Here is a 14857-nt window from a genome sequence, read left to right as displayed (position 1 = left end):
ACAGAGTTCCCGCAGGATTTTGAAAAACTAACTCCACGCGAATGAAGTCGCGGGCATCAGCTAGCACATAAACATAATATACCGAAATTTCATAGGTAACTAACTTATTCCTAACTGGTTTAGTTTTTTGGGTGAGTTTAAATTAATATATTTTTAATTTAAACTCACTCAAACTTCTCAATGAGCTTTAAATAATGATACCCGGCATTACCCGGCTAGGCTAAGAATTTTTATGCCATCGATTTAGGTACCATAGATTTTTCGATTGACTCGCAGTGTACAATGTTATCCGTCACGACTGCACTATAACAATGTTACCCGTATAGAAAAACAGCTATGGTACTGCCAACTGTCAAGTGTTAAGAATGTCATTATGTCAATATGTCAAGCCAGTGTCAGATTTTGATACATCCCTAAGTAATTTTGTAAAATAATTAATAAATTATTTAATGAATACAACAGTAACGTTAATCAGATTTATAATATAGTGATTGCGATGGTATAAATGTTCTTAATTAATCGTGTCTTTGCAAATATTAAGTTCAGTGACGCCTAAAGTTCGGGAATATTAATGTGTTTAGATGATCGACGTAATTGTGGTTTCAGCTGTTTAGTGATGTTTTCTCCCTCAGCTACGGATTTTGAACCAATGGCTCAGTAAACAGCTGCATTAAATTTTCTCTAAGTATTTAATATCTGCAACGAAGTGAGGCAAGTGTTTGTGATGATTAATCATTAAGATTGTATTTTGGGTGCCATGTATGTGACCTTGAAAAGCTGTACGATGCACTTTGCATTAGAATAATTTTACTATTTATTAAGTTCCCAGTAAAATTCCATTCACATAGTACTTACTTTCTTATAGGTTTAATTAAATACACTGGCTTTGCAAACAGTGAAGGTATATAAATACCTTTACCTACCTACAGTGAAAAATGAAACTTGTTTTTGTAGTTTTCGTAAAAGTCTTTTAGTAAAAATTAGATCAAGCATATAGGTAATGATCTTCATATCATCAGCTGTTTTCTCAGCTGGTGTAGGGACCTCAATCATCCAGTTGATATTTGTATTACTTGCATTTGTCTTATCGACTCACTCCTGACTACAATGCAATATTATAGTAACCTTGACCTGTCGAGGGTGATTTAAATTTTTGAATTATCCCTGTTTTAGCTGAAAAATGACACTGATAGAAGGGGTGGGGGATGAGGTGGTGCAATTTGTAGTGGTGCTGCTTGTGGTACTGGTTGCGTCGCTGGCGTGGTGGTCCACCAACGCCAGGCCGGACCGCTACCAGACCGTCCTTGTGATGCGCTCGCGCACGCACCACCCTGTCACTGTCAGCATTGTCACACGTAAGTGTACTAAGGTTCCCGAATAATGCCGACAGTTAGTTAAAACTTAAAACACATCTATACAGCAATTTGAATTGGATTTGTGACTCTTTCCTTCAAGTTCAATGCTGGACATAAGCTTTTGCAAAAGTGTACTTAGTCACCTGTCTTCTGCCACCATCTTGACTGTTTTGGTCGTTTGATACTATAGTTATCAGTTGCAAATTATTATTATTTATTAACACACTAGCACAATAAAAACTTCTTTGTAAGGACATATTCAATGTACTTTACATTAGCGACTAAACACACTATGTCAAATTATGGCTTGAAGTTCACTCACAAAATTATGATGGAGTTTTTTTAATTACAGGACCAACTGTAACCAATTCTCGTACAGTTAATGCCCAAGTATCACCACCCGAACCTATAGGTAAATATGAGTTAAGACATAAGCCATTTTTATTGTTTAGTAATAATTGTACTTATTGTACCAAAAAAAATCATAATTTTAAGCTGCATTCAAAAAAAATCTGTCAGTGTTTACAGGGTTTATAAAGATTAGAATTTTGATGACAATAATATGTCTTTTTTTTTATTATATAGACTAGCGCTTGGCTGCAATTAGACCTGCTAGCAAGTGATGATGCAGCCTAAGATGGAGCGCGCTTGCTTAGAAGTTGCCTATTCACTCTTGACTTGAAGGTACCCATATTATGGGACGCCGGAAGGGCGTTCCATATCCTAGCGGCTCGAATTAGGAAAGAGGAAGCAAATCGTTTCGTACATGTTCGGGAAATTTCAACTACATTGACATTATTATACAGCAGCAAACTCCAGCAGATTCAATTTAACGTAAATTTATAAACCTTTTAAGTATCTATTATGTTTAAATAATACAACAAATTATAGGAACATGTTTATTGAGCTAAGTAGCCAACATGACAGTGAAAAAATGAATAATTAGTAATCTACCATCTTGTACCCATTAGGTATCTTTTGTTACAAAAAGGCAAACAAATGATGTATTTTTACATTGGTTTTCATATATTATGACAGTATCAAATTATAAATGGCAAACAAGTAAAAAAAAACAATCAAAGCAATCTATTTGCAGAATTAATTAATTTTGATTATAACTTTCGACAAACACTGCAGTCACTTGATTGAAAAAGGAATGGAAATATGTATTACTTAGCGAGAAGCGAGTGGTGGTCAAAAAGGTCAAGACCGTGATGGTCAGAGTTGTGTGGTTGTTTCCTGCAAGCTTCTTTTGATACATATTCAAGGTTGATAAAGTGTTTATAATATTGGGATTTGACAGCTGCAAGTAACACCGTGCCTGAGACCGAAAGCAGTAGAGACGACAGGGTTATACCGCTGCAGGAGATGGACAGCATCGTCGACGCGGACATGGCGATGCTGGACAACAATCGGTTGCACTTCTATCGCCGGATCGACTGTGAGTCTTTTCATCAGTTGTTGTTTGACAGCTGCAATAACAGCCCCCTGACAGCAAGAGCAGTATAGACCACAGTGTAATACCGCTGCAGGAGAGGGACTGCATCGTCGACGCGGACATGGCGATGCTGGACAACAATCGGTTGCACTTCTATCGCAGGATCGACTGTGAGTCTCTTCATTAGTTGTTGTTTGACAGCTGCAATAACAGTGCACCTGACAGCGAGAGCAGTAAAGACCACAGGGTAACACCGCTGCAGGAGAGGGACAGCATCGTCGACTCGGACATGGCGATGCTGGACAACAATCGGTTGCACTTCTATCGCCGGATCGACTGTGATTCTCTTCATCAGTTGTTGTTTGACAGCTGCAATAACAGTGCACCTGACAGCGAGAGCAGTAAAGACCACAGGGTAACACCGCTGCAGGAGAGGGACAGCATCGTCGACTCGGACATGGCGATGCTGGACAACAATCGGTTGCACTTCTATCGCCGGATCGACTGTGATTCTCTTCATCAGTTGTTGTTTGACAGCTGCAATAACAGTGCACCTGACAGCGAGAGCAGTAAAGATGACAGGGTAATACCGCTGCAGGAGATGGATAGCATTGTCGACGCGGACATGGCGATGCTGGACAACAATCGGTTGCACTTCTATCGCCGGATCGACTGTGATTCTCTTCATCAGTTGTTGTTTGACAGCTGCAATAACAGTGCACCTGACAGCGAGAGCAGTAAAGATGACAGGGTAATACCGCTGCAGGAGATGGATAGCATTGTCGACGCGGACATGGCGATGCTGGACAACAATCGGTTGCACTTCTATCGCCGGATCGACTGTGAGTCTCTTTATCAGTTGTTGTTTGACAGCTGCAATAACACTGCACCTTACAGCGAGAGCAGTAGAGACGACAAAAGAGGGACAGCATCGTCGACGTGGACGTGGCGATGTTCGTCAGTTGTTTTTTGATAGCTACAAGTAATATCGTGCCTGACAATATCATTCAAATTTCAGTCCTATGTAGAAGGATTTAAAGTTGGGTTTCGATTGAAAAAGAATTAGGTTTTTTATCGTCACACTTCTTGCTGCACTAATCCCAACTTTGACATCTTACACAAGTATATTATCTGTTGCAGCACCACAAAACAATCAAACCACTGCAGAATCTTCCAACGAAGAAGCGGAGAGCACAGAGGAGCAAGAGCCGGCCAGTAATGCGCAGATAAGGGAGATGGATAGCATTGTTAGTGCCATGGAGGCTGACGTCACCACTGGTTGTGACTTCTTCACGAGATCTGGTGGTGAGTACTTTCCTTTTTCTGACTCAACTTACATCCATCTGATTACTTCGGCGGGGAGGGGCAACGCACGCACAACAGACGGAAATGTTTAAGTGCGGAAACCAGCCCAGAGAGAGGAGAGAAGAGAAGAGAAGATATCTGACTGTATGATAAACTAACAATGACTCGCGCCTTAACTTGCTTTCCAAAACATTGAGAATGGTAAACAGCCAAAAGTCCTTTAAAGTTCACGCATTAAGTTACGAACTTTAATGTAGAACAAGCCGAGAAGTATCATCTATTGTTTTTTTTTCAAATTGATGGATAATATTAAACTCAATATTTTACCAGAATCAAATAGTAAACCGGGTGCCGCAAAACCAGATGACATACAAGACAATAGTTCAACCCCGCAAGATAGTTCTACTGATAGCCCAGATCACGCCGGTAGCTCCAACGACGACAGCATAGACAGAGAGGGCAGGAAGATTGTGATCAAACTCAAATACCTGAACGATACTCTCAAGGAAGTGGAGGGCAGTTTAGATGAACTGCTGAAGGATTTTAAGAGGTAAGTAACTTACGAAATTATTAATCAATCTATCTATAATCTAATATTAATCTATCTATCTGTAATCTGTCTTAGCAACATATGTAGGTGGTAACCATAATAACTTAGACTAACTATGAATGAGTGAAGTGCTGGTTTTAAATATTAACTCAGTTGACATCTATAAATGAACGTCACTATTTATTTCATTGCAATTCTGAGTAAAATATCATTTAAAACTAGAATATATGCTCAAAGTAATAGAAACACCATGATGACACTAATTTTGCTGTCGTGTGTGGCACAATATGAAAGGTTCCAGCTCAGCATAATGCTGTATGCGTCGAATGGGTGAACCTTTATTTGTGTAGTTTGCTTAGTCTTTGAGCTTGACTGCCTTCTCTGAGATTCGGTCAGAAGAACATTATCAACAAGCGCCATGTTGTTGCAGACGCCATTTCGCTGCGGAGCTGTGCGCGGAGCGGCGTGTGCGGCTCATCTTCCGCGGGCGCGTGCTGGGCGACGAGGCGGCGACGCTGGGTGCGTGCGGGCTGCACCATCGCGCCGTCGTGCACTGCCTCGTGCACCCCTCGCGGCCCCGCAACCGCGCCAGACCCGCGCCCGCACAGGTAAGTGTCACATGCTGCGCTCATCTGCCGCGGCGACGAGGCGGCGACGCTGGGCGCGTGCGGGCTGCACCATCGCACATTTCACATTAATGTTATAAAGAAAGTAACTGTTTAATTTTTTTCTCAGATTAAGTTAATCGATTTAACTTCTTTTTTGTTTTTCAGCAGCAGCCTAACAATCAGTCCCGCGGCTCAACGCACGAAGTGGTGACGGAGGGCGCGGCCCCCGAGAGAGCGTGGGACTTGGAGAACATCCTCATGACGCTCGTCTCCGTCGCGCTCACTGTCGTCTGGTTCTTCAGGTGATCATGTGACTAATTCGGCGAATCTCAACCCGCTGTTGACCTTGAAGCTTCAAATTATAAGAAATGTGTAATATTTCAGATGCGAATACTCGAACATGTTCACGGCTAGCGCGAGCGTGGCGCTGTTCGGGCTGACGGTGTTCTACAGCGTCGCCATCTTCGGCCTCTACCTCTCCGACACCTTCCACGCCGAGCGCCGCCCCGCCGCGCCCGCCCCGCAGCCCCCGCCGGTGCCCAACCACTAACTGTACCACTCCATGCGGGTGCGGCGAGTCGAGCATGCCCACGCCGAGCGCCGCCCCGCACCGCCGCCCGAGCCCAACCACTAACTGCACCACCTCGTGCGGGTGCGGCGAGTCAAACATGCTCATGCCGAGTAATCAAATACCCCCTTCGGGTACGGTGAATTGAACATGCCCACACTGAGCGCCGCCCGCACCCCTGCCCGTGCCCAACCACTAACTGCCTCGCCTCCCTTTTTTAAAATTCTTTTCCACGCTTAAAACAAGGGAAAATCCAAAGACACCAATCGTGTGTGTGTGTGTTTGAAAAATCCTCGCGCTCCCTTCGGTCTGCCAAAGACTCCTAAAAATCGACTACTGCACATTCTTTAGTACATAAGTATATTTGCCGGTCATTTCACTGGTGGGTTTATTCATTTCTATTTTTCTTCATACTAGACTGATGCTGGATTGGACTGTACTGTGGTACCACTAACGCAGACGTGCAGGTCATAGAGGCATAAAGGCACTGCTTACTCTAATATTGAAACAGCTCAATGCTCATTTTTCATTTTAACCCGCCAGTAAATAGTTAACCTGATTCCCCTACCCTGAGTTCGAAACCCTTTATACGCCACTGCCCGTTCGTTAGAGTGAGGCTTATAATTTTAACTTAATAAAAATCATACAAAATGTTTCCATAAATGATGTCAAGTACATTATATTATACTCGTAGAAATACGGGCGATGGTGCGTCGTTTAATTTTAATTAAGGTATTATAATAATTTTTCGTTAAAATATCTGTAATCTAAAATAATCTGTTTTCTATTATCTCTCCAATGGTAAGATAGCCTTATGACAGTAAAAGCTATACCAAAAATTCGTCTCTTCAAGTGCAAAATGTTTTACGTCAAATCTAAGGTATTTTTAAAATAAGCAAAAAGCATTTTATAGGCGCTGGTCGTCCATGTGAGTGAAAGAGCAGTACACTAGTGACGTCAAGCAACAGAGAAAAGTAATCGCCAAGGTTTGAGTTTTTTTTGTGACCTATTGGTGCAAATTCAGTACCTAATTACTTAAATATAGCCTAAAATATGGGGTATAGCTATCTCTTTTTTAATATGCCTTAAGAAAGGGAAGACATATTTTGTATTCCTTTTCGGTGATGTTGTGAATTTACGTCCTAAATATAATTTTTTGTGCATTTATTAGGAAGTGAACGTACTATGTTCGACGTAGAACGTTTTGTATGAAAAGTGTAGAAATTATAAATACCATAATCCATTGTAATATTATGGCGAATATCAGAGTCATTTGAACATGACGTTATAATTAATTATTCTGTCATTTTATCTATTTTTGTATACTTGACTCAAGGAATCATAATGTATCTATAATGAATATACATTGAATAATTTGTTGTATTATGTATGTATTTGTATTAGTCTATCGTCATAGAAGCATGGTTAAATAGCACAAATGCTTTTAATATATAATATTGAATTTCAACCGTCCAAGTAATCTCAAACTCAATATGTATAACCTTTAAAACTACTGAAAAATAACTGCAAATCATTCGAGCTTTCCATTTATGTAGTCTTATTATAAAAACGTTAGGCGCCGTTTAAACTGGCGTTAAACTCAGGCGTTGTATGCGATAGACGGGTTAAATATCTGTTTAAACCACGCCTTAAGTTTTTTGTAATAAGAGAGATAATTTTGTTGAAAAATTAGAGCTTTTTAGTTTTTGGATCGTTCAGACGCGATTGTTCCAATTCCTGATCATATATTTTCAGAATATAGATGGTTCTTAAAATAATTGTAGGTTTTTTTCAGTAGCATGAGGTTCTTATAGGCGGAGAAATTTACAGAATAGGGTAGATGCACATTTTTTATTTTAATCATTATTTTTACATTGCAAACCAAATACAATTGATTTTAAAAAGGGTTTGTGAACATAGAATAAACATTAATTGTTGTAAAATGACTAATGAGGCAGTTAATGAAGGGATGGGGCAGGGCGGTAATGATAATATCTCGCCATCTCCTACTCACGTCAGCATCTAAATGGCCGAGACGTCACGACTAACATCGTGCATCTCTTTCATGTCTAATGAAAATTACAGTAAGGCTTCTAACGTAATTAATATATTTAAGCGAATTCATGTAATTCTTTCAACGGCAGCGTACGTATAACGTTTTGATAAAGAAAATGTTAGGATGTCGAGTCATCTACCCTATTGATAATAATAAAACATGTAATTATCATATTCAGGAATATGTAAATAAATAGGTTTAAATTTTTATATTTATTTAGGTATAAGATGATTGATTTTCACTATCAAATTTATTATTATTTTTCCATTTAATATCTTTGGATAGCTTAAATAAACTATTATTGAATTTAAATATTTTTTCGTCATTTATGTACATTTTTTCTGCTATTATATAACGCTACTGTTATTTAATTTTGTAAGGTCCTGAAATAAAATCATACTGAAGGCGAACTCGCTTTTTATTCACCCTTCCAACTTCATTCATTCTTTTAATGATCTCTTGTAGAGATGGAAATAAAACATATTTTTCGATTTGCAACACCCATGCGTGTTATTAAATCAAGTGCGCATGCGCATTTGTATGGCATCGCTAACTATGTGACGCGAAAACAGATCTTAATCAGATTTAGACCCGGATTTAGATGGTATGAAAGGTGATGATGATGATAATATCATCACCTTTCATACCATCTAAATCCAGGTCGTCTTCAACTGGAACTATTGCTTGCAAAGCACAAGCACGAAGATAATTCCAGCAATCTTATTACCAGGGCTCGGAAACTGATGATTTTTTCAACTAACTCGTCAGAGACGCCATAGATTTTAAATAGAGCATTTCATTTCGATTCCGCCCGAACAATATCGACATTATTTCGGTTTTGATCAAAGAGCAAAATAAATGTTCTTGCACAAAATTAGGGTCCCGCGCTAATTCAAACAACCCTTTTCTCGTCTTTCCTAGCCTATCTCTTTAGTTAGTAACACGAGTGATTGACATAGTTTTAAGTAAACATAGTTATGGCAAGGCGTCAACGGTTGTTGTTAGCTTTTTGTCTTCTTTACCGCTACTCCTGACAAATTCCTTACCCCTCAAGTATGACTGAATGAATTGTAGTTTTTCTTCCCTGAATGGTTTATTACTTGCCTCATAGATTTATCAAATTATAGGACTTGCCTGTATTATTCACTAGCTGACGCCCGCGACTTCGTCCGCGTGGATTTAGGTTCTTCGAAATCCCGTGGGAACTCTTTGGTTTTCCGGGATAAAAAGTAGCCTATGTGCTAATCCAGGATATCTATCTCCATTCCGAATTTCAGCCAAATCCGTCCAGTAGTTTTTGCGTGAAGGAGTAATAAACATACACACACATACAAACTTTCGCCTTTATATTAGTGTGATGTGATGACTACGATAGGGTGGATTCTAGGCGCAACGCATATTTACAGAGTAAAGTGGAGCCAAGGTACAGTCTTTATTAATTACAACTCAAATTCGATTTTACTTGGCATAGCATACAGAACAGTGCGCTATTATACAAACTTCAACAGTATGTATGTAAAGTAAACCTAGGTTTAGAGGTCAAAAACGTGCCTCAGCTCCTCGCCATTCTTTAGGCAAGCGTTACAACTTGCGTCATATAAAAATAAAAATTCGAACTACAACTTAAATAATTTATTGTTAAAAATACTTTGCATAATTAAACATTTACAATTTTTTTTGCGGTTTTCGCTCCTCTGAGCTGTAATCTGCAAACAACAAAAAAATATATAAGTATAAAAAATTGATAAACATCATAAATTACAAAATTACATAGATTGTATGTACATAATTGTAAATAGATTGTATCTCGCCGGATTGAGGATTATCGAAAATGTAACTAACAATAACCTCACCTAGACGAGAGGATAATATTTCCAAATTCATTATCACATTAACATGAAGCTAACGAGACTAGTTAAAATGAATTTGGATTTTGAATAAGTTGTTGAACTTCAACTTGAACTGAACCAATAGGACTATAAGTGCTTTTTTTTAAATCTTTTTTTGCAAGACAGCCTGATACAAATTATTTTAGCAAGGAAAGTTGAAACTGAGCAGAATACATAATAGTGCAGTAGTCGAATTTATAAAGGCATCAATATTTAAGGCCAATTCACACTGGAGTTGAAGCGAATGAAAGGTCAATCAAAATTAAGATTGAGCTTTTTAATTTCTTCTGTGATACTATAGGCATTGCAAAGCAAAGCTCAGAGCATTCAGAACTTGTACAGTCTGACACACTCCTCAGCACGGGTCTGCTTTCAGAGTCATAAGGGTTTGACCAACTTGTGCAGTAACCGCTGACATTTTAGATTTTCTTAAAATTAATTTGGTTATAAAAACAGTTATTTAAGGACATAATAATTACCTTTTATATTAAGAACTTGATGCCTAGTTGACGGCAAGCTGTAAACAAAAACAAGATTGTTTAAATAGCAGCCACTGGTTGAAACAATTTCAACACTTCAAAGATTTAATTTCAGCCATCCAAGGAAGAAAATGCGTGGTAATCATGGTTGCGCATTCATAAAGCATTGTATCATCACTATATTATAAATCAAAACCATAATGGTTTTGTAAACATATATATATTATTATTTAATTTTTTTTAATGAATGTTTTATTTACCTGAGTGAATTGACGTATTTCAAGATAGGAACTGTGATCTCAATGCAGTTGATCTACAGACCCAGATGCCTGAAATGAAAACTGAATTTGTAAATTTTGTTGAGTACATATTATGGATATCGGGGTGGTGTGTTGGCATCAGATATACCGGTAGGTGATTGTTCAGCAAAACCTTTCAGATTGGTGCATGACATAAATGTTCATCATTTCAAATAAAAAAATATTTTAATATGTTCCAATCAAAGTGCAAGAATTGTATGAAAGCAAGCAAATACATAATACATACAGCAACACACAAACACAAAAATACATTTTATATTTACCTTTTAATCCAAAATCATGAATATTGCAATCCTTAGAATGATCTGTAAAAGAGAAATAATTAATTTAAAAAATCAGCCATCAGTTCAAAGGAAATATATGTTTCCTACACTGTAAAATACTCACAATAACATTCCCTTAGGTTAAGGTGACGTTTCTATATTAAATAAAAATAGTGGTTAAAAGTAACTTTTTAATTAAAAACTACTGACTTTCCATCTGAAAATAAACACAGAATATATACAAATAGAAAGTCAATAGCCGACACGGTCGCGTATCTATCGCTTGCGACGCAGTTGGAGCGTGTTTCTCCTGATCCAAGCGGCGCGTCTGGATCCACCCTTTGTCTGAGAGAAACGATGGCCTTTTCCGAGACCACGAGAACTTTTTCCTGCAGATGTGAGACCTCGCATTTCACGATGCTTGTGTACTGCGTTCACTATCCAGTTGATCTTGGGATCACGACGGATTGCCTGAAATGAATACGGCTCGTAAATTTCGTTGTTTAATGTTGAATGTCGATGTTGGGTAGTCTGATGTTGGCGTCAGATATACCGGTAGGTGATTGTTCAGCAAAACCTTTCAGATTGGTGCATGACATAAATGTTCATCATTTGAAAGAAAAATTATTATAGTTATGAAGAATTTTTTGTAATTATTATTTACTAGCTGATACCCGCCCGGCGTGTGCTACTACGCTAAAAAAAGAATGACGTGACTAGTACAGATATACAGTGGTGGTCATATAATTAAGAACGATTTGTAGTTCCAGTCTTTCTTTATCAATATCATGTTTTATGTAGCTCTGTGTTCCTTCTTAGAAGTAGTTAATTATGTTTTGACTTAGCCACATAAATCGGCAAACTGGATTACGAATAGGAGATATGAAATCGCCAAATATTTTTTAATAAATCTCATTTACTTCCAATAGTAACGAATTCAAACACAGATGTAGCTGGACAAATAATTAAGAACGAATATTAAACTGGTTTGAAAATTACTATAGATGAAACTTAAGTTAAATAGATTACATAAACATGAAAAAATTATCCTTTTAAACTAAAATTGATGGTTAGTGGCATGTCCATAGTTTTAAATTACTGCCTTTCAGCGGCGAGGCATTAACTCTATCAATTTTTGACATTTTTCAAGAGAAATAGAGCTCCATTATTCCAAATAAACATCGTAATGCTCTTAAAATTGCTACTATGTCGTTTGATTACACTTTTCTTGGCTTCACACTAAATATTTTCAATTGAATTTAGATCTGGACGTTAGCTGGCTAGTCTAAGATAGAAACTGGCTGTGTTATGCAGAATTTCTCAACGGTATAGGCTTCGAAATTCGGATCATTGCCGTTCTGGAATATCCAAATAGCTGAAAGCACTTCATCAGCATACGGTAACATTGTTTCTTCCAGTATGATTTTGTATTGGAATTGATCCATGCTTAGGTATCAGACTAACAAGTCCAACTCTATGCCCAGAAAAGCACCCCCAAATTTTCGTATTTTCTCCGTCATGCTTTAATGTCAGTTTTGTGTACTTGGAGTCAAATGCTTTATTCGGAGGTCATCGTACGTATCATTTTCCATCTGAATTAACTCTGTTTATTTTTGTTTCATCAGAAAAAATAACATTTTTTCACTGTCTGACAGCCCAGGTTTTCATACGTCTTTGCAAATGTAAGACGTGCTTACCTATGACAACGTTTCAACATGGGTACCTTCCTTGTTTTCCTTCCATACAACTTCTTTTCTACCAAACGCCTTTGAATAGTGCGTGACGAGATCGCTGAAGGGTTGTTTTCACCAAAATATTCTTTTCTTAGCTCGCTAGATCCTTTGAGAAGATTTTGGAACGATATTCGTATCATCTCAACGAAATTTCTTTCTCAATTTAGGTACGCGCGTAATATTTGACGTCGTTTCATACGTGTTAAAATGCTTCATAGAATTGAAAACCATTGTTTTCGAGCATTGGAAATAATCAGCTATCTTTTTATGCGACTAATTCTTCTTACAATGTTTTATTATGACTTCACTTGTAGATTTATCACAAGTTTTACTTGTACCCATTATTTTTATAAAATAATCAAGTTTAATACTTTTACAGCATTAAATGGCGCTAAAAATTATATGAAAAGAGACTTAACCACTGAGGTTCTCTATTTAAACTTGAATAAAAAAATGAACTGTTCAGCGTTCTTAATTATGTGACCAGCCAGTCCGTAGTAGCACAAGATTCAGATCTAATGTAATAAATGTATCTGTTAATTAATTAAATAATAATGTATATAAATGAATACACTAATAATATGGAAAAGTTTTGTGATACCAAGAGATATGAAAAATAATACATGCATTGAGTTATACTAGTTTATTAAAAAAATAATGATCTTTAAATAATCGTTCTTAATTATATGACCACAACTGTATGTATATTATGTGATCAAAAATTAATATTTACCTTGTGTGAGGGATCAACCAGGATAACTTCAAAATATTTGTAGGAAGAATCTTGAGCAACCCAGTAAGAGTTGAGCACGCGAAGACCGCCGCACCGCCGTCCAACACGCTCCTGAAAATGTTATGAATACATATTATTTGACTATAATTATAAAATTGTAAGAGTTACTAATAAGTACCAACTCACAACAATTATAAATTTAATGACCAGTATTAATTCTTTAGGCTACAAAGAGTCAGGACTAATCTTTGGGTCATTGTAACATTGGGTATTGGTATCAGTTATTTATTCAGTAAATATGATGTAAATTGTAAACGGTTTTGCAGTATTTGAGCCCATAGTGAGACAGCATTGGTTAAAGATGATTACGACTGTCACATTGCAAGTCTCAAAAGACTAGAGCAGTACCCTCACTGGCTCCTCGAGAGTGACAATGATTACCTCGGCAATGGACTGTAAATTGCGAGTGGGCTTCAGTTGGTTGACCCCGTGACTCTTGGGCTTGCCGTAGGTTGCACCCTTGGGGACCGGGCGCTTGCGACCACCGCGACGCACGCGGATCCTGAAGATCACGTAACCTGTGGAATAAAAAGTTTCTTAGCCACACACAAATAATAGGTACTCATACTCTGACAACTGATAAATGATCCAGATGGAATGAGAAAATACACTACCTATAAAGGGCAGGCCATTAGAAATGCTTGAATTATGAGTTACCTATTAAAGTAAGTCTTGACAAGTTGACTGTTCATAATTAGTAGTCATTGAGATGAATTTAAGAGACCCTTAAAATTTGACAATACTCCATAATTTATTAAAAAGGTCATAGTGAATTACAAAATAACAGAACTAGTCGGATCAATTAAATTACTTATACAATAATTCCTCGACCGGCGGACTGCTAGCAGCGGTCAAAATATAACCTCAACTCAAGCGTGTATTCTAACCTTGCTTGGCGCGGTATCCCAGCCTCCTAGCTTTGTCGGGCCTTGTAGGCCTAGGAGCTCGATGCATTCGAGTCAACTGGCGGTACTGCCAGACTCTCACACGCAACAGAAAACGCATCACATCGCTAAGCTTTTTGCGATACAATTCTTGAATATATCGGTAGGCACCCATCTTGGGACTGTGGCAGACCTAGCAACAAAATCAATTCATATTATTGATCAGAAGTCACATCATCGGTCTGGCCACAAATACGGAGATTCGAGATCGAGACCCGTCACAAACATGCCGAGAAATCTGAAATAACCTACGGTAAAAACAATAAATTAACAAAATTAACGATTCATTAACAATAACACACGGCAATTATTCATATTTTAACTTGATAAATTGAATTCAAAACGCGATTTTAATGATATTTAAAGATATAAATTCCACATACGTCTCGCGTACTCCACAGGAAGACCGGAAAAGAAAATGCAATTTGACAGAATGTAACTTCAATCAAAATGACACTTTAAAAAAATATTGCTTGTTTTAACCATTTTTTAACATAGTTACCCTACGGTTTCTTCTTAACTTTACTCCTAAAGGGTAACTTTAGAAACGTGTCAA

The 14857-nt window shown here is 37.8% G+C and overlaps 2 protein-coding genes and 1 long non-coding RNA gene across 3 annotated transcripts; 1 reads left to right on the top strand and 2 right to left on the bottom strand.

Annotated features, from left to right (window-relative positions):
• Positions 1-370: 370 nt before the first annotated feature.
• On the top strand, positions 371-7717 carry LOC123869021 (transmembrane and ubiquitin-like domain-containing protein 1). Its single transcript, XM_045911744.1, has 9 exons — positions 371-711; positions 1174-1355; positions 1708-1767; positions 2659-2796; positions 3934-4098; positions 4429-4648; positions 5079-5256; positions 5422-5558; positions 5641-7717. The coding sequence occupies exons 2-9, from the start codon at positions 1181-1183 to the stop codon at positions 5804-5806; spliced, it is 1239 nt and encodes a 412-aa protein (XP_045767700.1). The 5' UTR covers positions 371-711; positions 1174-1180; the 3' UTR covers positions 5807-7717.
• Positions 7718-9497: 1780 nt separating this feature from the next.
• LOC123869023 lies at positions 9498-10818 on the bottom strand. Its single transcript, XR_006796801.1, has 3 exons — positions 10509-10818; positions 10249-10286; positions 9498-9586 (listed from the first exon to the last, which is right to left on the bottom strand). It is a non-coding gene; the product is annotated as an uncharacterized LOC123869023 (long non-coding RNA).
• Positions 10819-11010: 192 nt separating this feature from the next.
• On the bottom strand, positions 11011-14835 carry LOC123869022 (60S ribosomal protein L15). Its single transcript, XM_045911746.1, has 5 exons — positions 14685-14835; positions 14245-14434; positions 13739-13875; positions 13298-13408; positions 11011-11302 (listed from the first exon to the last, which is right to left on the bottom strand). The coding sequence occupies exons 2-5, from the start codon at positions 14414-14416 to the stop codon at positions 11108-11110; spliced, it is 615 nt and encodes a 204-aa protein (XP_045767702.1). The 5' UTR covers positions 14417-14434; positions 14685-14835; the 3' UTR covers positions 11011-11107.
• Positions 14836-14857: the final 22 nt, after the last annotated feature.

Source organism: Maniola jurtina, chromosome 10, assembly GCF_905333055.1.
Source record: "Maniola jurtina chromosome 10, ilManJurt1.1, whole genome shotgun sequence".
Taxonomy (NCBI): domain Eukaryota; kingdom Metazoa; phylum Arthropoda; class Insecta; order Lepidoptera; family Nymphalidae; genus Maniola; species Maniola jurtina.
This window is presented reverse-complemented; position numbering and strand designations above follow the sequence as displayed.